This window comes from Pseudonaja textilis, chromosome 10, assembly GCF_049901715.1.
Source record: "Pseudonaja textilis isolate UNSWEBS1 chromosome 10, rPseTex1.2, whole genome shotgun sequence".
Classification (NCBI taxonomy): Eukaryota; Metazoa; Chordata; class Lepidosauria; order Squamata; family Elapidae; genus Pseudonaja; species Pseudonaja textilis.
Window position 1 is genome coordinate 12,396,840 of NC_141999.1, and position 24,756 is coordinate 12,421,595.

The 24,756-nt window shown below is 44.3% G+C and overlaps 1 protein-coding gene across 3 annotated transcripts in view; it reads left to right on the forward strand.

The window, feature by feature from the left end:
- The window catches only part of SESN2 (sestrin 2), a 44,374-nt gene that overhangs the window by 7,543 nt on the left and 12,075 nt on the right, over nt 1-24,756 (forward strand). Inside the window, exons 2-8 of one of the 3 annotated variants that reach the window (XM_026702813.2) lie at nt 11,884-11,949; nt 16,996-17,193; nt 17,944-18,126; nt 18,931-19,143; nt 20,452-20,602; nt 21,614-21,732; nt 22,237-22,427. In XM_026702813.2, the coding sequence (XP_026558598.1) occupies nt 11,884-11,949; nt 16,996-17,193; nt 17,944-18,126; nt 18,931-19,143; nt 20,452-20,602; nt 21,614-21,732; nt 22,237-22,427 (1,121 nt within the window). The remainder of the gene's footprint in view (nt 1-11,883; nt 11,950-16,995; nt 17,194-17,943; nt 18,127-18,930; nt 19,144-20,451; nt 20,603-21,613; nt 21,733-22,236; nt 22,428-24,756) is intronic. The other 2 variants (XM_087939730.1, XM_087939731.1) reach the window with 2 other exon arrangements.

A 24,756-nucleotide genomic window follows, 5' to 3' on the forward strand; every position in this document is an offset into this window, starting at 1 on the left:
TGGAAAGTAGGGCAAATGCAGAATTAATCAGAAAAAGCAAGAACGTCTATGAGATTACTATATATTGCATACCCAGAGATGTGCAGTTTCAGAAGATAGAATAAGAAGACAATTTTGGCAGTATTTGGCTGTGGGATGGTGGATGGGGAGAGGTTTTTAGCAAAGTCTTAGAAGATTACTGTAGTTGCCTTTACCAATTATGAGCTCCAAACAGATTGACAAATGTTATGTATGTATTTTGGGGGAGAGGGTGCTTTTGAGTATGGAAACTGCCTGGACAAGTTCCTGCAAGATTTCACAAGTCATTTGTCATTGCCTCCTTCCTAGGGCTAAGAAAGAGTGACTGGCCCAAGGTCAACCAGTTGGCTTCATGCCTCAGGTGGGGCTAGAACTCACTGTCTCCTGGCTCTATAATACTGTAGGTATTTATTAAACAGCTTTCTGTGCCATTGCAATCAAAACAACTCTTGATGGCTTAAACAGAAAAAATACCATATAAAACAGATCCAGTACAAAAATATAGTCATATGACAGCAAAACAAAGAAGATAGTTTCAAAGAGATGGCAAGGTCAACTCATATAAGAAGAAGGCTCTCAAAATAGTTTGTCTTCAAGCTGATAATATAAAGGGGCTTTGTTAGCTTGCATGCAACTGGATCTGTTCTTCCAAAACAACACAAACTGGATTTCTTGGAAACTTCAGTGTAGACTTAGGGATTCAGTGTTTCATAGACACTTTTAGCATGCCTTGTTATCTCTTATAAAATAAATGCATTTAAAATGCCAGAAGTCAAATGAGCATGTTAAATAATCAGACTTGAGTCAAGTAGGGAAAGCTCAAAACGCATCCAGAAACTGAAAAATATAAAGCATAAAAACAAAACATAAATCTTCTGCACCAGTGTTTCTCAACCTTGGCAATTTTAGAATGTATGGCTTTCAACTTCCAGGTTTCCCCAGCCAGCATTCTGAGAATAGAATAGAATAGAATAGAATAGAATAGAATAGAATAGAATAGAATAGAATAGAATAGAATAGAATAGAATAGAATAGAATACCATATTGGCCAAGTGTAAAGCTAACGCTTCTTAAAGTTGTCAAGGTTGAGAAGCATTGGTTTAGAGAGATATTTGACCCCAATTTATTTATTTTCAACACTGAGTAAACTTGTTAATAATAGCAACAGTGAATTCCTAAACCAGGGATTTTCAAATTTTCAGGCTGCAGCACAACATATTATTTATTAAAATAATAAACATAGTTACCAGAGCTCTGTTCAAGTATGTTCAACCTAGCTAGGAGGTTGATTTTGCCTCTGATGACAGGTTTCTAATCTAAACTGCAAACATCCAGTCAATTATTAGATAGTAGCCTTTTTTTCTGTATCTTTTTATTTACATCGAATGGCAGTCGAGATTGCTACAGTCCAGAATTGATGGCTCTAGTTTTGAAACAAATAAAACAGATGTGATGGCTCTGTATGAATTAATGTCTTGTCATTTTGATGAGCAGTATGTTTACAGGGTGAAAGATTTCATATCTGCCTTTAGCAAATTACAGACAATCAGAGTTGGAAGGGACCTTGTAGGTCATCTAGTCCAACCCCGCCCAAGCAGGAGACATTAGTCACCTTCTAGGATCTTTCTTTTCTTTTCTCTCTCTCTCTCTTTCTCTCTCTCTCTCTCTCTCTCTCTCTCTTTCATTCTTTCTGTCTGTCTTTCTCAGAATTTTCAGTAATGAAAATATAGATCTAAACAGCCGATTCATTGTTATTTGATTTGCTTGCATCGTCTCCAATAGGTTGGGCAAACTTTGGCCTTCAGAGTTGATGACGATATAATAACCTTGTTTTGAAGCCTGGCTTGTAATTTGCTTAACCTTTCCTAACTTGCTTATCAGGAATGTGGGTGCCAAGTTCTGACTAGGCACAAGTGGCATCGTCACCCCACTTAATCAGCATCTTAGTACTTGCCTGGTCATTTGGGTACCCAGTTCCAGCTCTGGGAAGGGAGAATTAATTTTGCAGTTTGAGATGGGAGATTGCCTGATGGCAGATTAGCTTTCTCTGAAATAATTATTCTCTATTACAGGGTAGATGTTACTGCTGGAGGAAGAGGTTGTGATGGTAGATTAGTTTTATTAAGCCCTAATTATTCTGTAGGTATATTTTCATAAACCTGGGCCCCTTGCCAGACAATTTCTACATTGAAGGAGATTAGTTTAATTAGGCTGTGCTACTTGCAAGCAGTATGTGGGCCTCAATGCATTCATTGCAGTAAATTGTGATTTGTTTCACTATGGTTTGCTGATTAAACTTCCGTTGCTAAGCCATAAACTTTGGTGTCAATCTCAGTGGGGTAGTTTACTGATAATATAACATAACCCCTGAATCCAGCCTTTGTATAAATTAAGGTAGAAATGATATTTAAAACATAAAATAATACAGTTGGAAGGGACTTTGGAGGTCTTCTAGTCCAGCCCCTGCTTGAGCAGGAGACTCTATATCAGGGGTCCCCAAACTTGGCAACTTTAAGACTTGTGGACTTCAACTCCCAGAATTCTCTGGCTGGCTAGAGAATTCTGGGAGTTGAAGTCCAAAAGTCTTAAAGTTGCCAAATTTGGAAGCCTCTGATCTATATAATTCTGGACAAACAGCAGTGCAGTCTCTTGAAAACCTCCAGCGATGGAACATCCACAACTTCCAGAGGGTAAACCAGAAATTAAAATTAAAATTTAGGAGTTTATGTTATTTTTCTCCTGCCAAAAGTGTCTAGATCAACCTCTTTGATTCTTAAGGTGGGGAGGGCTGGAATAAGCAATAGCTGATTTGCCAGCTCTTTTAACCTAGCCCGATAATGTTGAAGTTTTAGCATTTAGTGTTACCAACAAACTGCTAAAAATGATAGTACTAAGACTTAGGAAGACTTTGAACTCTGTTGTCAAGGGTGCTGAACTCATTAAGAGTTCAGAGCAAGCTGAATGATGATCAACTCTGATGAATAGTAGGTAGTCTTTGACTTACGACCATAATAGAACCTACCCTTTACAGTCGTAAGTCATGATATTATACAGTAGGTTACCCAACTGACCAACCTGATTGTATGACCTATTTTGCGGTGGTCATTAAGTGGCCAACATGATTAAGTGGAACAACTGTCCGCTAGCGGCCAGTTTTGGTGAAAACAAGAAAGAAATGTGATTTTGGGGCTAAATCATCGTAAATGTGGGCCAGTTGCCAAGTGCCCAAAATATGGTCATGGGGTGGGCAGCATACTGGAAATACGGAACCAAGTCATAAGTGCCTCCAGGGAGCTCCATCATAACTTCAAACAGCTACTAAATGATGGGTCTACTTGTATAAAAGTTTGCACTCATCTTTGCACTCATCTTCAGCAGAGAAGAACAGAAGAGAACTCTTAAGATCTTTTGTGTTGTACGCTGAAGAACAGAATGATATCTTTCCCCTGTTCAACGAACACATTCCACCTGGGCTGAGGGTAGAATCTTATTCCAACCATAATGGCAGAATATTTCTCTGATAGAGGCCATCCAGGGCAGGCTGTGCAGCATTTATAACTGCCCTCCAACACTAAGATAACAACTGGAGAATTCCAGAGGAACAACTTGGATATCACCCCTGCTGTCCCTGAGCATCTGTAGTTCCTGGTAGTACTAGCCTGTAATAATTAAAGAGAAAAATTTAAAATTTAATTCAAGCATAAAACAACACCATTGTGGTGTGAATTAATCAAACATAAAGGAGTGGGGGAGGCAGTCTGCTGCCAAATTGAAATTAAGGTGTGGTACCTATCTGGAGAAAGGGGAAGAAGCTTGCCACATACTAAAATAATGTGGATTCAGGATCTGAATATTTGCTGCTCTTGGCTAAAATATAGTATAATCTTAATGTTCTACAGGTATTTCCTTGACTTACACAACTGTAAGTTCCACACTTGGGATTAGAATTTATGTTGCTAAGCAAGACAGTTTGCACACCCAATTTGACAACCTCTTTTTTGCTATGGTTGTTAAGTGAACCATTGCATTGCATCATGTGGTCGTTAAGCGAATCTGGCTTCCCGCATTGACTTTGCTTGTAAGAAACCAGCTGGGAGGTTGCAAAGGGGGATTGCACATTTTAACTGTCATCAATATACAACTTTTGCCATGTGTGGGACGTTTGATCACATGACCGTGGAGAGAGGCTGTGACTATCATAAGTAAGTCAGTCACCTTCTAAAGTGCTGTTTTAACTTTGAATGGTCACTGAACAAATGGTTGTAAGTCAAGGACTAATATAATAATATGCAATCACAATGCAATACTGTGGATGCTCCATCACTGGAGGAAATTGGACAGAAATGGTATATAGCAGGGGGTCACCAACCTTTTGAACCTCAGGGACCACCAAACTCATAATTTTAAATGCCAGGGACCACTAATATAAATTTTGATTGACGGTGACTTGCTGACATTGGTGGGGGAGAGAGAGAGAGGGAGGGAGAGAGAGAGATCTGATCTAACCTATCTCTTTCTCCCTCTCTCTCTCTCTCTCTCTCTCTCACGCACACACACACACACACACACACACACACATAAACACACAGAGGCAGGGGTGGAATTCAAATTTCTTAACAACCGGTTCTGTGAGCATGGCCTAATTTGTGGCTGTGGCTTGGTCATGTGACTGGCTGGGCATGGCTTATATGTAAATATTATAAATATTTATGTCAATTTTGAATTTTTTAGGAAAAAAGAGCAACTTTTACCCAAAATCAGGCAAAGCAGATTGAGTTGCTCACAGAATCACAGATTCATTCAGAGATCTATCTTTCTGCCATTGGCTACCAGCACCGAATAAGAGAACCTTCAGTCCTAAGGGAGGTTTGGCTGTGCTTAAAAGCAGAGCTGAAGATCTAAAGATTAGCTAGAAAGCAAGAAATCCAACGATTTTCTGCTTCCTAGCTAATCTAAATCTCCTGGCACAGCAGAACAGATGATGGTCGGGGGAAAAAAAGGAAAAATAGCAATTTAGCAGGCAAGTTTGTCAGATAAGAAATGAGTGGGCAGGGAGGGCTATGTGGGTGGCGCAGCCTTGTGTTCCTGCACAGCCTGGATTAATTGCTTTAGTGGGTGCTCTGGGGGTGACATTTCTCTGCGGACCACCAAAATTTTCTCACGGATCACTAGTGGGCCATGGACCACCGGTTGGCAACCACTGATACATATGGTCTTCTGCTTGAGCAGGGGGTTGGACTAGAAGACCTCCCAGGTCCCTTCCAATGCTGTCATTCTGTAATGTGACATGATATGATTTATCTTTTGAAACAGCCTCTTCCCATCTTAATGCAAGTAGTCCTCGACTTTCGGCCACAATTGAGCCCAGAATTTCTACTGCATAAGCGAGACCTTTGCTAAGTGAGTTTTGTCCCGCTTTACAACCTCTCTTGCCACAGTTGTCCAGGGAGTCCCTGCAGTTGTGAAGTCAGTAACCCGGTTGTAAAGTGAATGTGGCTTCCCCATGGACTTTGCTTGTCAGTAGGTCTCCAAAGGGGGATCGCGTGATCACGGGACTCTGCCACCGTCATAAATAGGATCCCGTGGCCGAGCATCTGAATGCAAATCATGTGACCATGATGGGGATTCTGCAACGGCCATAAGGGCGAAAAATGCAACCTGCGTGAGTGTGAAAAAAAATGGTCCTAGGTCACTTTTTCTCAGCAACGGTCACGAAATGAACTGATGCAAGTCGAGGACTACCTTTTGCTTGTTTTTAAATACAGTTACCCTTTGCCGAAGCACCTGGGGACAGAGGAATACTCCTGAACTAGCAGTTTGGCAACCTGTGCCAGCTGCTTGGCTGCTGCCCCGTTGTTTTTCCTTTGATGGATCACGTGTGCGCTTGCTCTCGCTGGCTGGCTGGCTGGCTGGTTGCTGGCTGGAAAAGACGCCTGCCGAGTCAGCAGTTCTGCAGACTTTATTTTCCATCGGAGTCGCCCTTGCTCCCTTCAGATATGTGTGTTGCAGAGGGGTGGAATGGGGCCTGGGCTAGGGAGGGCTGGGGGGTGTGGGGTGGGGGGAAGAGTGGTAAAAGCTGGTCTTCCAGAAAATCTTGCTTGGGCTTCCGGCTGTGAGTTGCTGGCTCCTTTCCATTTATTTATTTTTTTCAGATCCAGGAGTCAGCATTTCTATGAACTGTTGACTCAGTTTGCTTTTATCTTCCTAGTGAACCATGAGTGGAGATCTTTGCTTCGGTGGGGAGATCTTTGCTTCATGAAAAGGGGAGGAAAAAATGAGCCCTGTTCTAATCCTTCAGTATCCAAGACAGCTTTCCTTACACTTTCAGCGTTACTTAGGTTATGTTATAACCTCTCTTTAAGAGCAGAACGGTTTCACGCATTACGTATCTGACACGGATTGTTGCCCAAACAGGTGTATCTTTGGGGGATTTTACTTTGCAAGTAGACTTGAGTCCCTTTGAGCGCCAGTTTCCAAATGTGTAACTATTTTAAAACATTTTGCAGGCTGGATTTATGCAAAGTGTAATAATCGTGATACTATTTCTTCACGATTCTAATCTACTAATTCAGGAGCAGGGATCTGCACATTAGTCTAAGTCAGTGGTTTTTTTTCCCCTCAGAACCTTTTCCCACTTCTAAAAATTATGGAGGACTCCAAAAATCTTTTGTTTGTACAGTGGGTGTTATATTTGTTCAATATTTACTATATTAAACATTGAAATTGGTGCATTCACCGCTGTTACCTCTTTGCTTCATGAAAAGGGGATTACAATTATAAGATGGGATTTTAGAATAGCATAGCATAGAATAGCATAGCATAGCATAGCATAGCATAGAATAAAATAGAGCTGGAAGGGGCCTTGGAGGTCTTCTAGTCCAGCCCCCTGCTCAAGCAGGAGAACCTATACAATCTCAGACAAGTGACTGTCCAGTCCAATCTCTTCTTCAAAACCTCCAGTGATGGAGTGCCTACGATTTCTGAAGGCAAGCGATTCCACTGTTTAATTGTGCTCTCTCTTAGGAAATTTCTCCTTATTTCCCGCGTTGCTTCTCTCCTGGATTAATCTCCATCCATTGTTTCTTGCCTTGCCTTCTCTGATGCTTTGGAGAATAATTTGACCCCCTCTTCTTCGTGGCAGCCCCTCAAATACTGAAATTTTAATATTATATTCTTTTCCAACCAGGGCTGGAAAATAATTTTGAATTCAAGGATCCCTGAGAGGGTTTTAAGGGACTCGCAGGGCTCCTAGGACCACACATGAAGAAACAGTATATATACTAAGTGATAACACTATAAATTTACAAACGAGGTTGCCTCGTTGTACACGATGCGCTAAGCCTGTATCTCACATGCTGTAAAAACTGCTGGGACTGTTCACCTCTTTATAATGCTGTAAGGTTTTTTTTTTTAAAAAAAAAACAACTATTAAAGGAGAAAAACAAACAAAGGATGAAGTTTGCCTAAGAAATCACAAGGTTGACTATATCCCTTGATTTCGTGGCAAGGAGCACGTTTGCTACGGAGCCACATCAAAAGAGCCTTAACAAGCCTTCGAGCTGATCGGCTTTATGTATCATGGCTGAGGATAATTTTCTTTGTGAAAGTTTCTCTGTGGTAAGAGATTGGAAGCTGCGGTTACTGAGCGCCTAAAAACCCTCATTCTTGAAGAGACATGCTTAAGGGAAACGGCTCTGTAAGGCAAAGCGGTTCTAGTGTGTTGACGAAGAAGATGTGAGCCAGTTCAAATGTTCTTTCTGCCTCAAGTTCACTTAGAACAGAGGTGTCAAACTCAAAAGTCTCATTCCATTTCAATTCAGTTCTATCATTAACATTCATTAAAGTCTTAAGATCTTTAACATTTCTTTTCAATTAAATATCATACTTCCTTGAAGACACATATAATCTCCATAATTAATTTTTCCCTTATTTCTCTTCACATATGTTTTATAAATCATTAAATATTCATTTTATTACATTTATTTATTGACAAACATTCCACTAAATTATGATAACTATTTTATCAAACATTTTAATCATACATTGTTTTATTTTTCTGAAATTATTTCTATTTCTAATATAACAATACTATCTTATGTACCTTTGCAGAATCCCTTTTTCAATTTGATTTTCACCCATTATCTCTAAATAGGCCCTGTTTCTCTATATCTTGTTTCTGTCCTTTATAACTTCTTTTCCTTTCTTTCTTCCCTCTCTTCTTCTCCCTCCCCTTTTTACCCCCGTGTCTCTCTACTTCTAATTCTCTCTTCTGCATTTCCGTCTTCTGTTGCTTTCTGATTTTATACTTATTTTTCAATCTATTCCTTTTTGGGGTTGTTTTTCCCAGTAAACTTTCCATTCTCTTTTCCCTCTTTCCTTTTTTTTCCCCACTTAAGATTACTTGTTCATTAAAGATGGCTTCTTTTTTGTCCCAATCTTCTTGTTCTGCAGGCATTTCTTGTTGTTTCTCATAGTTCAAAATCTCCATTTCTAAGAACTGAAATACGAAGCCAAAAGAACCTCTCCCTTCTTGTGCATCTTCTTTGTACTTTTTAAGTTCCATTTTCAGTTCTTCTAAGAGTGGAGCCATTTTAAACATTTTTAAACAACCACCCAATTGATTTAGTCATTCAAATGCAGTAACCAAGAATCCAGAGATCACCAAGTAATCCAAATACTCCTGAGCTATTCTTATTTCTTTTTTCAGTTTCTCTTCCTGGGGTTTTACTATTTTGTTGCCATGTTTCAGTAAAAATATATCTTTTAGAAGTATTGTTGAGATTTTACTGTAAGTTCTTTTTAATTCCAGGCAATCTCCTCTCTTTCAGATCCTGCCGTTTTATTCTTTTTCTCTCCTTTCCTGTTTTCAAAAGCTTTTAAGTATCCAGAAATCTTTATTATCCCTTTGACTTTTTATTTTCAGCATTAAATGCCTATTAATATCAAAGTGGATTTTTTTTCCAATTTCTTACTTAAGTCTCTTAGCTGTCAGTATAGGAAAAGGGAAAAAAAACAAATCCTTTCCCTTTTCTCTTTCCTTCGCTGTTTAAAGATCTTCTTTGGGAACAGTATTATTTTTTTATAGTTTAAATTCCAGGGTACCTTATTTGTTGCTTTCGCTGTTTGACCCGGTCAACCAAAACTTTCTCTACTTATCTTCCTCCTGCCCATTCTTTTCCGGTCAAGTTCTTCTTTGTGGTGGCCATTTCTGACCACCGCTACAACCGCCTTCAGGAAAGGGAGTAATGGCAAGCTGAGGAGGAGAGATGCGGCTCTCCTCAACCCTGCAGGCAGTCTCCCCCTTCTTCATCACCCCTACAGGGTGGCTTAACCCCGAAACCAGCCGGCTTGGGGCGCTTCAGCGGCGAACACGGATCGAAACCACGCAGAGTCGCGGTTTCGGTCTGTCGCCGAAGAAGCTCAAACCGGAAGTCCTCTATTTGCATGGCATTTCTGGCACAAAGCAAAATTAACGCTTGCACAATCAGATGGATGTTTTTTTTTTTTTAAATCATATCTCAGTTTTATTTCTCTGGTAGCCTAACTATTCATCCCATTAGCAATTGAGCTGCATCAATTAAACCTTCAGCTGACTCTATCTCTATAGATATTCTCAATCATCCAGGTCATAGTTGTCCCAAGGGTGCATTTTCCAAAAGGCAGCTGGACTTTCTTGGGTTTTTTCCCTTTGAAAACATTTCACTTCTCGTCCAAGAAGTGAACTGGATAAACTTTTTGGATAAGAAGTGAAACATTTTCAAAGAAAAAAAGAAGCGCCTTTGGGACTTTTGGGTGACTCTATCATGGCAATTGCTTAACAAACTATCACATTTGGTTGCTAATGAAATCTTAATGAAGATTTCCTTTTTAAAGAATGTCTGACACAGAGAAATTAGTCACTCCTAATCCAGACAGGTGGTTGTTCTCGTGTAAATTTTCACCGACAAATAGAAAACATTCTACATTGGCACAGAAGTGTTTCCCTCTGTATTTTTCCATAGGACAAAAAAAATTCCAGAGAAGTAGCTTACACTGTCAGAGCTCTCTATTACACACTGTGGTGAACCATACCTATGGGGGAACTCTGGTTTTACTATTCATTTGTTTGTTTGTTTATTGAATTGTATTGCTGCCTATTTGCCATGGCAACTCAAGGCAGCTTACAGAATATAAAACCACATTTAAACAATAAAAACTAACAAAAGGATCAAATGAATTAATATAGTACAATATAACAAAATCTCCCCCTGGTGACAGCAGGTCACACGAGCCATTTAATGGGCTCCATCCTGCTCTGGGTTCCCCAGGCCTACTGGCAAAACCAGGCCTTCCGTTTTAAGCAGCTCCCACCTTCCGTTTCGGGGTACCATATAAACCCACTTATGCAGAGAAGAATTTTGGCAGAGAAGAGCCAGTTTAGTCTAGTGCAGTGTTGGTGAACTTTTTCGGCATCAAGTGCCAAAATGGGAGCACGCACGCGCATGCGGGGGAGCGCCAGAAACCGGAAGAACAGCTCCCCAGCGCGCATACTGAGCTTCCGGTTTCCGGCATGCGCATGCACGCCAGTCACCTGATCTTCCAGTTTCTGGCATGTGTGGACACCAGCTGGCTGGAGCATGCATGCACGCATGCATTGCTCTTCCAGTTTCCGGTGCTCCCATGTGTACGAAGACCAGCTGGATGGTGCACATGCATGCGCCTAAATCCAGAAGAGCAACGGGCAACGGCTGGCATGCCCGGAGCGGTGGCTCTGCATGCCACTTCCGGCATGCATGCGTGCCATAGATTCGCCAACACGGGTCAGGTGGTTAAGGCATCCAGCCTAGAAAGCGGGAGACAGTGAATTCAAATCCTGCCTTAGCCATGAAAGCCAGCTGGGCCAGTCCTTCTCTCTCCGCCCGATCTACCTCACGGGGCTGTTGTGGTGGGGAAAATGGGAGGGGGAAGGTGCGTTGGATATACTTGCTGCCTTTTTTGTAAAAAAGAATCCTGATGGGATACAAATATATATAAACATTGTGGGTGCAAATATCCTGGGGTTGCTGGCCTGTGTAGCCTAAGTCAGGACTGGTGCCACCTTGAGTTGCTGAGCAGGGAAGGAGGCTTTTCAACGAAAGAGACATCTGCTTTCTGTTTACTTAGTCATGGAATTCACCCAGCAATGGGTAGGATCAGCTGTCTTGATAGTCTAATAGCCCGGAGGGTGTGTGTGTTTTTTTTTATTTTATTTTCCCCTTTCCTTTTCTTTTTGGCACTGTCAGCTCTGTGAAATAAGAAAGGGAAACTGGGTTAAAAATCTCCAGCTTCTGCAGAAGAGGCCTGGGGAGGAAAGAAGTGCAATGATCAGCATCTCCGGCTGATGTAAGCCTGAACTCCATTGCACAGCAAGGATGTCTCACGCAGAAGCGAGGAACTCTGGCCCTTGGTGGTGGTGGAGATTAAGGCAGCAGAGGTCATGTTGGAGCCTGTTGTTTGGGGCCTTGGTCCTCGGCCTCACTGCCCGCCCTGCCGCGCACCTGGCTGCATCTTCAGTGGGTCTTCCTGCTGGGCTAACCAGTTTGGGCAGGTGCCTCCGATACAATTCCTGCAGCGGTCCCATCAGGGGAGGAGGGCAGGGAACAATTTATTAGTGGTGGTTGCTTGTTTTTTTTCCCCTGAGAAAATGGGTACAAGGTTCGGTGTGCGCCTCTCTGCTCCCCCCGCCCTTTGGCCTTGTGGCCTGGTCTTCCTCCTCCCATCGGATCCCGGTGTTTGATCCTGTGTCGGGAGCGCAGGGTGGGGAGCTTCCCCTTTGAAGCCTTGAGGACAACAGGGGTGTGTGTTCAGGATGGGAGTGTCTTGTAACATCCTTTCTTTTATTCCCAGGATAGAGGGATAAAAATCCCCCAGCAGCTGGGAAGAGGCCCCAGTTCTTTCATCCCAGTGGAAGAGGTAAGGGGATAAAGCACAATTTTTTCCTCTCCTCTTCCCTCTCCTCTTCCCTCTCCCTTCTCTCCTCTCTCCTGCCTTCTCCTCTCTTCTCTCCTCTTCCTTCTCCCTTTTCTCCTCCTCTCTTCTCTCCTTTCCCCCTCTCCCTCTCTTCTCCTTCCCCTCTTCCCTCTCTCTTCTTCCTCTTCTCTGCTCTCTCCTCTCTCTCTTCTCTTCTTTCCCCTCTTCCCTCTCCTCCTCTCTCCTGCTCTCTCCCCCTCTCCTCTCTTCTTTCCCCTCTTCCCTCTCTCCTTCCTCCTGCTCTCTCCCTCTCTCTTCTCTTCTTTCCCCTCTTCCTTCTCTCCTCTCTCCTGCCCTCTCCTCTCTCCTCTTCCCTGTTCCCTGTCTCCTTCTCTCCTGCCTTCTCCTCCTCTCCTCTCTCTCTCTCTCCCTCTCTCTCTCTCTTCTCTCCCCTCTTCCCTCTCTCCTTTCTCCTGCTCTCTCCCCGCTCTCTCTCTTCTCTTCTTTCCCCTCTTCCCTCTCTCCTTTCTCCTGCTCTCTCCCCTTCTTCTCTCCTCTTCTCTCTCTTGTCCCTCCCCCTTCCTTTCCTCTCCCCTTCACCCTCTCCTCCCTCTCCTCAGCCTGGATGCCAGATCAATCTCTTCTAAGGCACACCTGTGCCATGTTACTTTGCTTGACCAAGCAGAGGTTGGATGTGTGTGGGGGGGGGGGGGTGGGGGTGCAATTGGAGGAAAAGAGGGGGTCTCCCTTGCTGGGAAGGAGTGGGCTTTGCACTCAATAAGAGCTGCAACAAAATGTTGCAGCTTCTTTCCTGCTGTTCGAAGTCCAGCCATGTCCTTCTCTTGGAGACTACAAACCACTCGGGGGGGAAAAAAGCATCCCTTTCGGTTGTTCTGCGGTCTCACTTGTGCATCACACTAAAGCACAACTTGTATAGCTGTAGTTTGCAGAATAAACTCCAGTTTACGGCACGATACAAAGAGAGCATCTAGATTCACACGCTACCCTAAGCCACGATGTGCTTAGTCGTGGGTTATTGACAGCGAAGGAGGAGATCTGTCTTAGACTAGGATAGCCAACCTCAGGAGGAGTTTGGTGGCATGTTTTCTGACCAACAGATTTATTCAAAGGCATCGGCGTTCTTGAACCGCCGCTCGTTTGATCAAAAGCAGATAATGGTTGAATCGATGTAGGCTTTAAATTGGAAAGTGCTGGGAAGGAGGGAAGACAGGTGAGGACTGGATTCCCTGTTTCTCCTGAGGGAGTGTTGGTTAACCAAGGGTTGGGTAAACTCAACTAGAGTGTTGGGCATTTAGAATGAGCTGTTCTGTCCAGTTCCCTGCAAATCTGTTTGCTCTCCATCACCGAAGTGCTTTGGGGAGTGCCCCTCTTCCGAAGTCCTTGAGTCCAGGCCAGCAAACAGAAACTCCCTTTTAAAAAGGAAGGGTGAATGGCCAAGACAAGTGGGGTTTGCTTTGCTTCCGTCCCTCCCTTCTGTGAAGCCATGCCAATGTTGCAAGAAAGCTGCAGGCTGGGCACCGTTGGGAAGTGTTAATTCGCCAGTAAGCCAGGCATCTCGCAACATAGGATACATGTGGTGTTTACTTATTGCAGCAGCTACGACCTTGGCTTCCTCATTATTTTTTTGGCTTGCCTGATGAGAGAGAGGTGATAGCATTGCCCCGGGGTGTCGTCATCTCCGTATTTATCAAAATGACCTTCCCTCCCCGTGTGCATAAACAACTTATCAGAAAGCCAGCCATGACTGCTTTTCCTCCTGGCTTGCTGGCTGGCTGGCTGGCTAGCTATCCTGCCTCCTGTCCCCGGTCGCTGGATGCCAGGGCTCCTTCCCTTTCCAACTTAGAGGACTTTCTCCACCAGTGGAATGGCTCCGTGGGTTTTCCCCTCTGCCTGCAGCTGGCCCTCTCCCTTCCTCCCTCCCTCCCACCCGGCCGGTGCATGGCCAGCGCCTCTGCCTCCTTTCCTGCTGAATTCATGGCTCTCGGCTGGAGAGTGTGTGTTCCTGGACAGCTTCTTGCAATGCTAGTTGCAGAGAATTCGGGCTTTTTGGGGGGTGGGTGGGAGAGATTTGCTGTAACTAGCCGGAGTTTGGGACACCCCTGCCCCTACCCACAGTTTTATTTTGCAGACTGGGACTGAGCATACAGCAGAGGGCTAAGCATTTGTGTTGTAAAGGGGAACGGTTAACTTTTTTAAATCGGTGTTTTTTTTCAATCCGTCCTTTATTACTATTATTATTATAATTTTTGATAAATAACTCAAATTAGTGACCATGGCTAAATACTCCTATTTTTCTCACCATAACAACCCGGAAGAGAGAGAGATTGCCCCAAAATCACCCAGCCCAAAGCGGAATTGGAGTTTACAGATTAACAGAGTTGGAAGGGACCTTGTAGGTCATATAATCTAACCCCCGCCCAAGCAGACTCTGCACCATTTTTGGCAGATGGTAGTCCAGTCTTTTCTTGAAAGCTTCAAACTCACAGTCTCCTGGTGATTGGCCCAAAATCACCCTAGATGACGTCATGCCTAAGGCGGGACTAGAACTCACAGTCTCCTGGTGATTGGCCCAAAGTCCCCCTAGATGATGTCATGCCTAAGGCGGGACTAGAACTCACAGTCTCCTGGTGATTGGCCCAAAATCACCCTAGATGACGTCATGCCTAAGGCGGGACTAAAACTCACAGTCTCCTGGTGATTGGCCCAAAGTCCCCCTAGATGATGTCATGCCTAAGGCGGGACTAGAACTCACAGTCTCCTCGTTTCCAGCCTTTACCACTAGACCAAACTGGAGTTCTCTTTTTGGTTCTCTCCCTGTTCTTATAAGTTTTTTTAAATGATGTTTGCCCAAAGGGAGTGGGCCAACGGCTGATCTCCTGCCTGATTTCTAGGCAACTGGCATAAGATCAGCAAGCATTTCTGACATCCATATGATTTTTCATGGCAGGAACGAAGTAACTTCTCTTGAAATTAAGCAAGCTCAGAAGGGGGCCACCTGGCCAGAATTAGCCCCTTTTAAACATCGTCTTTCTGCACCAATCAACCTTGACACCTAAAAGGACATTCCTAGGTTCCGCATGTTGAGTGTGTGGTCCAATGGTGGTATTCAGCCGGTTTGCACCGGATTGGGTGAACTGGTAGCAAGGATTTGGCGTGGGTCGCCGAACCAGTCGTAAGTTTTGGCTGGCCACGCTCCCAACCCGGTCGCCCGGTCACCGCTGGTTCGCTTGCCCCGCCCACCTGATGGTCGCTCCCCCCGCCCACCTGACGCTGGCCCCTTAAGGCATTTCTTTTCTTTTCCCCTCCCCACAATCAGCTGTTTATACGATCAGCTGTGCCGGGATTCCCCATGCTGAGGCCTAGGAAGGCAAAAATGGAGGGAGGGGCTCAGCCTCCCCCTCCATTTTTTGCCTTCCTGAGCTTCAGAGGAGCCTTATGGGAGCAAACGCGCCCCCCCCCGAGGCTCTTCTGAGGCCAGGAAGGTCCCCAAAAATGGGCAGGGGGTAACTGAAAAAAAAAAAGCCACGCCTACCCAGTCACATGGCCATGCCCACCTAACCACGCTCACCAAGCCACGCCTACAGAACTGGTAGTAAAAAAATTTCAATCCCATCACTGGTCCGATCCTTTGCCCAGGGCTTCAGCGGCTGGATATTGGTGCTTTGGAAAGTAATCAAGGGAGATAATCTTGAACTCTGCCCATCCCTGCCTTTAGATAGAAACAGCAGTGGCAAAACATGCCCTGTGGGGGAGTGCTCCAAACAAGGTGGATTTAATTTTAAATTAATTACACCCACGTTCCAATCATTTCATGCGATTACTCCCAGGATATTTAATAACTTTTTCTTTTCTTTTTTTCTTTTACAATAAACAACGACGGCTTTTTAGTCATGACTTCAAAGGGGCTCTGGGCAGCTATTGACTGGCCATTCATGCGTAAAAAGGACTGGATAGAGAGCTTGTTTTTCAAAGCAGGAAGAAGGAAGAACAAATTCAGAGTCAAGCTAATCTTGGAACTGTTGACTAGCATCCCGGGTTTTTTTTTTTTTTTTTTTTGTAAATAGCGGAGAGGCTATGGAAAGCTACGGCTGCAGATAGATCAAATTCAGTTTGCAGATCTTTCCAAATAAAAACCTCAGCATACATACAAACATTTCTCCTGTTTTTTTTCTCCTCACCCCGCCCTTTTCCGCTAATGTTTTATTTCTTCAACTTGAGTTTGATTGCTATTGTTAGATAATTAGGAATAAGGAAAATGGCTAATGATCCGAGAGAAATCCCTGCAGCCTGCTTTGCCTTGCATTCAGCCTAAATTGAGTATATTTATGGTGAATTTATTTACTTTATTAAATATATTAGAATTAGAAATAGAATTCTTTATTGGCCAAGCGTGATTGGACACACAAGGAATTTGTCTCGGTGCAAATGCTCTCAGCATACATAAAAACATTTGTCAAGTCAAGAATCATTAGGTACAACACTTAATAATAGTCATAGCAATCAAATCATACTAGGAAACCGTCGGTATAAATCGTAAGGATACAAGCGACAAAGTTACAGTCATACAGTCACAAGTGGGAGGGGATGGGTGATGAGGAGTGATGAGAAGATTAATAGTAATCAATATTATATATTAACCGATCGGGCAAATCTCTGTTGTACCTAGTCTTTGGAAGCTGGTTTATAATAACGGACAAGTCCCTACATTGGACAAGTTTTCTTGACAAGATTTCAGGAGGGATGAGTGTGAGACCTGTTGCCCAGCTAGTTTTGTGCCTAAGGCAGGACTACAACTCACAACCTCCCGGATTGTACATCTAGTGCCTTAATCACTACACCAAACTGTCCCTCACATTGTTTTCTGCCTTTCCCCCATTTGAGCTAGCAAAATTCATCCCAAGGGATTTTGGGGCAAGCCAACTATTTTCCTCTCTTCCTCCTCCAGTAGTAGAGATTATGATGATGTTCTACCTTGCAGCCCGCCCCCCCGCCCTTTTTTTTTACAAACTTGCTTTCTCCTTATTGTAGATCCTACAAGAAGGAGTGGAAAGCGCCCAGCGACGGCTCTTCATAGAAGCCTTTGTTTCAACGGGCAAAGTGGATAACATTACCATGGTGATGGGACTACATCCAGAATACCTGACGAGCTTCTGGAAGACTCAGTACCTCTTGTTGAGGATGGATGGGCCACTGCCGTATCACAAGCGCCACTACATCGCAATCATGGTGAGTGGGCGAGCACCGCAGGGACCTAGATTCAGAGCCCCAGCTGGCAGAGGCATGCAGCTCCATGGGAAACTGGGCAAATGATACTCTCAGCCCAACTCTCCTTTACTGGGTGGTTATTGTGAATAGAACTGCTGTCCTTGTTTTAGCTCCATGAATATCAGGTGTGAAGAATCAGGAACACACTTTTAAATTGCAGTTATTGCCCAATGCTATAGATCTAGTCAAGTAAGGTTCAGTGCTACATTGGCACCAGATAAGGGTCAGTGGAATTCAGGAGGGCTTGGACTTACATCATTTGTGGCAACGTAACGATTCTAGACTGATGACTCGCTTAACTCAGCCGACCTAGCTCTGTCTGCTCTTTTGCTACAATAAGTGCCATGCTGAATGGAGAATTCTCGGAACTGAAGTCCATCCATCCAAGTTGCCAAGGTGGAGAAACATGGCTAGGACTAAAATTAGAAGTAGAACTTAAAAAATAGACCATCATTTTGATTCCCTGCTGTTGCTGTAGGTAGCAGCCCACTGGATGGATCAAAGTCAGTCTTGATATAAAGTGGATTCCTAGACATCTCTCCCTTCTTCTGGAAATTACATCTTGCCCGCATGGGAATGTGAAGAGTAACAGGCCTTTACCAGCCTCTGATACTGTGCTGGTCCTGGACTTGGGCATACCTTGTACCTCTGCAATAGATCCTTGCAGCTTGCCCTTGAGAGTTCCTTTACAAGATTTTCCTGTTATTTCAGGCAGCTGCCAGGCATCACTGTTCCTACCTGGTTGGCTTCCACATGGGGGAGTTTCTCCAGGTAGGAGGGGACCCAGCCTGGCTGCGAGGTTTGCAGTATGCCCCACAAAAACTCAGGAACCTGAATGAAATCAACAAGATCCTGGCTCACCGGCCTTGGTTGATCACCAAGGAGCACATTGAGGTGAGTGCCGAACTTGGTGGAAAGTGAGCTGGATCAAACCATCTTGGAACTATTTTTGTTTCCTGCAGTTGAAAGAAGGCAAACATTTCATTTTCCTCTCGCCTTTTGTAAAACCAGTTTGTCCGGCACCCACAGCGGCTTGGTTCTTTCCACACTAAGCCATAAACTATGATTTACAGCCCATAATGCCTGGGTTCATGTGACCTACTAAGACAAAACCAACTAAACTAAATTATAGCATTGCACAAAGAAGGAGACATCTCGATACTTGGTGTGCCTTCGATTCTGGTTGAATCAAACCCTTTGGGGGAAATTTCCTTGGTCCATTTTACTTTTGTAGATGGCTTTGTATCTTCCCTAATGAGATAAATAATGATTTTGGGGTACTATGTTGTCTGGGGAATTCTGAGAGTTGAAGTCCACAAGCCTTAGAGTTGCCAAGGTTGGACACTCCTCCTTTAGAGGAAAGCTGTTGTCTTCTCCTTAAATACAGAATAACTGAGTTAAAAGGGACCATGGAGGTCTTGCAGTCCAACCCCACCTGCTCAGGCAGGAAACCATTTCAGACAAATGGCTGTCCAATCTTTTCTTGAAAACTTCCAATGTTGGAGCACCCTCAACTTCTGGAGGCAAGTCGTTCCACTGATTCATTATCCTAACTATCAGGAAATTTCTCCTTAGTTCTAAGTTGCTTCTCTCCTTGATTAATTTCCACCCGTGGCTTCTTGTCCTGCCTTTGGGTGCTTTGGAGAATATATCAACTTGAGGCAGAGAGCGGAGAGATTTTTGTATTGTTTCTTCCAGGCCCTGCTAAAAACTGGGGAAAACAGCTGGTCTCTAGCCGAACTCATCCAGGCCTTGGTCCTGCTGACACACTACCACTCGCTCGCCTCCTTCGTGTTCGGCTGCGGCATCAACCCAGAGCTTGACCAGGAAGCTGGGCATGTCTTCCGACCACCTTCGCCACGCAGCTGCGACAGTAGCCCTAGCTCGGAAGATGGGACAAACAGTTCCAGTGTAAGCCCATTATGGGGAGGTGGATCCTTGTTATTATTATTATTTTTTAAAGCATTTGGGGAGCTCTTAAAGTTGGAAAAAAACTGGCCCCCAAAGTGGGTGGGCTCTGGGAGGCCCAGGGGCCAGCCGCAACAACTTGCGAGGTAGGCAGTTGCAATACCTTTGCCTGGGAATCTCAACGAGGTGACTGGACTTTCTGGTTTTTCTTTGAAGAAGTTTTGCTTCTCATCCAAGAAGCTTCTTCAGCTCTCTTCAGTAGAATTGAAGAAGCTTCTTGGATGGGAAGCGAAACGTCTTCAAAGAAAAACCAGAAAGTCCAGTCGCCTCCTGAAAAAATTACCTTTGGTAATTTTGGGACAACCATGATCTGGATGACTGAGAATCTCTAGACTTTTTGCCTGGGAAGTTAGACAACGCAGATAATCCTTGACTTACATCCATTCATTTAGCGACCGTTCTAAGTTACAACAGCACTGGAAAACGGTGACTTAAGACCTGTCCTCAGACTTACAACCCATTGCAGCATCTCCCACGGTCATGTGATCAAACTTCGAGGGCTTGGTAACTGGCATGTATTTTTTGATGGTTGCAAGCATAATCAGGGTCGTTTAGGTGGACCTTACGATTATTGTTTGTAATCTTCACAACCCGCTTCTGGCAAGTAAAGACAATTTAATGATCATATGGTTCACTTAACAACTGCAGTGACTGTCTAGAGTCTTTTTAAAAATATCCAGTGACGGAGCACCCACAACTTCTGGTGTCAAGCAGTTCCACTGGCTAATTGTCTTCACTGTTAGGAAGCTTCTCCTTAATTTCAGGTTACTTCTCTCTGATTAGTCTCCATCCATAGTTTCTTGTCTTTCCCACTGGTGCTTTGGAGACTAATTTGACCCCCTCTTCTTTGTGGCAGCCCCTCAAATCCTGGAACACTGCTATCATGTCACCCCTAATTCTTCTTTTCTTTAGGCTAGCCAGACCCAAACCCTGCAGCCGTTCTTCCTATGTTCTAGTCTATAGGCCTTTGATCATCTTAGTTGCTCTTCTCTGAACTTTTTCCAAAGTCCCAACATTTTTTTTTTGTAGTATGTCGATTCAAAATCAGTTGCAGTATTCCAGGTGGGTAGTCTTAGTAGGGTTGGCTTGGTTCCCAGCTACTCATCCCCACCAGGGTTTCAGCAGTGGTTAGAAGAGTTCAACAGATAGCAAAAGTAGAGCATAGGAACGCAATGCAGCGCTGCAGAAGTGTGAAGTAAGGCTGGTGGATTGCTGCCTGAAATGATCCTCCCTCTTCTCACTTTTTCTCAGAGCAATGATGCCATGGAGGATGTGGAGATGCTGATGGAGAGGATGAAACTGCTGCAGGAGTGCCAGCTGGAGGAGGAAGGTGTCACCCAGGAAGAGATGGCGACTCACTTTGAGATGGAAAAGAGAGAGAGCCTACTTGTGACTCCCTCAGGTGAGGCAGGGCCACATCTGAAGGGAAGTGAGATTTCCACCCATTCAGACGTTTAGTCAAACAACCTGGTGGAGAATGGCTTGGAGATTTGGGATCTCTCAGTCTGCAAGCTTCACCCAACCCCTCAAAAATCCAACCAGACCTTTTGATGTATGAACCGTGGTGGCGCAGCAGTTAGAATGCAGTATTGCAGGCTAATTCTGCCCACTGCCAGCAGTTCAATCCTGATCGGCTCAAGGTTGACTTTGCCTTCCATCCTTCCGAGGTCGGTAAAATGAGGACCCAGATTGTTGGGGGCAATAGGCTTACTCTGTCAGGGACGCAGTGGCCCGGTGGCTAAGACGCTGAGCTTGTCGATCAGAAAGGTTGGCAGTTCGGCGGTTCGAATCCCTAGCGCTGCGTAACGGAGTGAGCTCCCGTTATTTGTCCTAGCTTCTGCCAACCTAGCAGTTCGAAAGCATGTAAAAACTGTAAATAGAAAAATAGGGACCCCTTTGGTGGGAAGGGAACAGTGTTCCGTGCGCCTTCGGCATTTAGTCATGCTGGCCACTTGACCACGGAGATGTCTTTGGACAACGCTGGCTCTTTGGCTTCATAACGGAGATAAACAGCACCCCCTAGAGATGGAAACAACTCGCCCTTATGTGCGAGGGGAACCTTTACCTTTACCTATGCTGACTCTGTAAACTAGCATCCCCCAACCAGGGATTGGTTCCATGGAGAGGGGTTTTTCCGTGGGGGCATAGTCTTTTGTGCTGCCTGCATCCCATGGATAGGGCTTTCCTTGTTTGTGTGGCCTGGTTTCATGGCCTGGGGGGTTAGAGACCCTTGCTGTAAACCACTTAGAGGGAGCTGTAAAGTACTATGAAGCAGTATTTATTTAATTTATTTATTTAATTTATATTGCCACCTATTCGCCCATGGTATGTAAGTCTTAAAGGGCTAGTGCTAAGTGCTTTTGATCGCATCACATCATGGTTTACATGTGTTTGTTTTGGTTCCTATCTCCAGCAGACATTGCTGAACACTCCCTGCCACCCAAAGTCCTGTGCTTTGTGGAGGATCCAGAGTTTGGCTACAAGGATTTTACCAGGAGAGGAGAGCAGACACCTCCCACGTTCCGAGCCCAGGTACCATGAGTCAGTCATGCTTTGGATGCATGTTTATCCCCATCAACAGAATGTCAAAAATCTCACGGCACACACTAATCAAAAGGCGAATCATTTGGGGCATGGCTTAATGAAGGTGTTCTGTAAATCCACCCTTTGGCTGTATGAAGTATAGTTCATAGTTTAATACTGGATGCAAGCCAGGTTATAAATGGCCCAGGACGATCGTTTGTGCATTGGTTTATGGCAGGGGTCTTCAACCTTGACAGCTTTAAGTCTTGTGGACTTCAACTCCCAGCATTCCTCCTCCAGTCATGTTAGCTCAGGAATTCTGGGAGTTGAAGTCCACAAGTCTTAAAACTTGCCAAGTTTGAAGACCCTTGCTTTATGGTTTAGCTTTCAATATGAACCCAGCTGTGGTGACTTCCAGGATGGCACTGGCTTGAAGGTGACATCACCTTTATTATAAAACTAACCCTGGTTTGGTGCAGATGGTAGATCCAACCTGTATTTCACCTTCCACAGGACTATACGTGGGAAGATCATGGTTACTCGCTTATCAACCGGCTGTATCCTGATGTGGGACAACTCTTGGATGAGAAATTCCAAGTGGTGTACAATCTGACCTACAACACCATAGCTATGCACAGTGGGGTGGACACATCCATGCTCCGGAGGGCCATCTGGAATTACGTCCACTGTGTCTTTGGCATTAGGTAGGTTGCTTCAGCATCCTATTTTTCCATCCTTCCTGCGATTCTTTTTCTTCACATTTGCCGGATTTGAGTAAACGGTGCCCAGATTTTTCCTTCTGCCTTGCTTTTGCCATGGACCAAATTACCAATGTGCATCCTTTTTTCTAACTGGCTGATTAATCATTGGAAAAAAGGGGGGAAAAAACACCCAACTACAGGTGGTTCTTGACTTACAACCACAATGGAAGCCCAAAATTTCTGTTGCTAAGCGAGATGTTTGTTAAGCGAGTTTTGCCTCCTTTTACACCAGGGGTCTTCAAACTTGACAGCTTTAAGATTTATGAACTTCAACTCCCAGAATTCCTCCTCCTCCAGTCATGTTAGCTCAGGAATTCTGGGAATTGAAGTCCACAAGTCTTAAATTTGCCAAGTTTGAGGACCCTTGTTTTACAACCTATTTTGCCACAATTGTTAAGCAAATCGCTGCACTTGTTAAGTTAGGTTGTTAAGTGAATCTGGCTTCCCCGTTGACTTTGTTTTGTCAGAAGGGATCCAGGACACTGCAACCGTCATAAATACGAGTCCGGGCCAAGTGTCTGAATTTTGATCACATGAAGGAGGGGAGGGGCTTCAACCGTTATTAAGTGTGGAAGATGGTCATAAATCAATTCTTTCAGGGCTGTTGTAACTGCGAATGGTCACTAAACAAACTCCTCCATGTCAAAAACTACCTGTAGTGAGGATGCTTTGTCCACAGTGGCAAGCCAGGATGACCAGCCATAGGAGTTTGGGCCAGTGGTGGAATTCATTTTTTTTTACTACAAGTTCTGTAGTAAAACTTGGGGGTGTGGCAGGGGAAGGACACTGTAAAATCCCCATTCCCTCCCCACCCCACTAACCTGCTTTCCAGCTCCGTTCTCCTGTGCAGGACAACCAAAGAAAACCCAGCCAATCAGCTGGGACTCTGGAGGCGGAGAATAGGTGGGGCGGAGCCAGTCAGAGGCGGTATTTGCCAGTTCTCCAAACTACTCAAAATGTCCGCTACTGGTTCTCAAGAACTGGTCAGAACCTGCTGAATACCACCTCTGGTTTGGGCCTACTTTATAGTTTCCCTTCTCTTCTCCTCTGATCTGCACAGCTAGCTACTTTCTGGTTTTATATCAGGGGTCTCCAACCGTGGCAACTTTAAGACTTGTGGACTTCAACTCCCAGAATTCCTCCAGCCAGGAGTTGAAGTCCACAAGTCTTAAAGTTGCCAAGGTTGGAGACCCCTGATTTAAATCATGCTGGTTCAGCCATCCTAGCTGAGCTATTGTTTGCCAGCACATACAAAGCAGGAGAAGGTTTGCTTCTAAGCGGGGAGTAACCGAACAAGCCGAGGGCGCCAGAGAGAGAGAGATGGAGGCTGTGAGTCCAAAGTTCAGTGTATAATTCAAAGCCATGACCTGGCACTGCAGGTGAACGAGCGACTGAGCATCCTTGTCCTGTCCAACGAATGGCCTGAGGTAAAACAAGTTGTGTGCGGTTTGGACAGGTGACTGGAGGATGGCTGGCTATGCAGGGACGGCAACCATTGGGGTGACTAAAGGACATGAATCATCTAATTTACAAGAGATAGGAAATAACGCATGCTCAAAGCATGAGGGTAAACTTGTTGTTCTTGACTGTGTGTAAACTGAGGAAACCCTTTACAGCAAGGACCGGATTTCACACAGTCTCCTCCATTTTTTTTTTAATTGTTTCAGAAGGCTTTCAAGATCAGCCGGCCAAAAAAGCAATGACAAAACTCTGATTTGGGGGTCATTATTTTCTTCTGAATTCAAACCTTTGCTAGTTTTAATGAGTCTGTTTCTCTAAGGAAGTAAAAATTCAACCTCACCCATTCCATTGATATCTTTGCCCTAAGGTTATATAGTTCCTTAGATTATCTTCATTTTTCTTTTGCAATTTTAAAACACACACACACACACACAAACACGCACACACACACACACGCCACTATTAGCTACCAAACCCTCCCCTAATAATACCAAACAAAAAACAAACCCTTCCTCCCCTCCACAAGCCCATTTCCCTGGCCTTAAAGAAAGGAAGAGGGACGATGCAAATGTTGGCTTGCTGAGATTCAGTCGGAGACAATTTCGCCATGCAAATTCTCCTGACCACCCGCTTTGCATGGAAAAGCTCCCAGTTCAAGCTCTGGCACTGTAAAAAAAAAAATTAAAAGAAAAAAAATCTTGGCAAGAACTACTTTAATCTTTAAAATAGAACTGGCCGAGGCAACTTGCAGCTCTAGGACTCTTGAACTAGATCCCTGGATTACTTTCAGAAATCCTCTGCCAGCCATTTT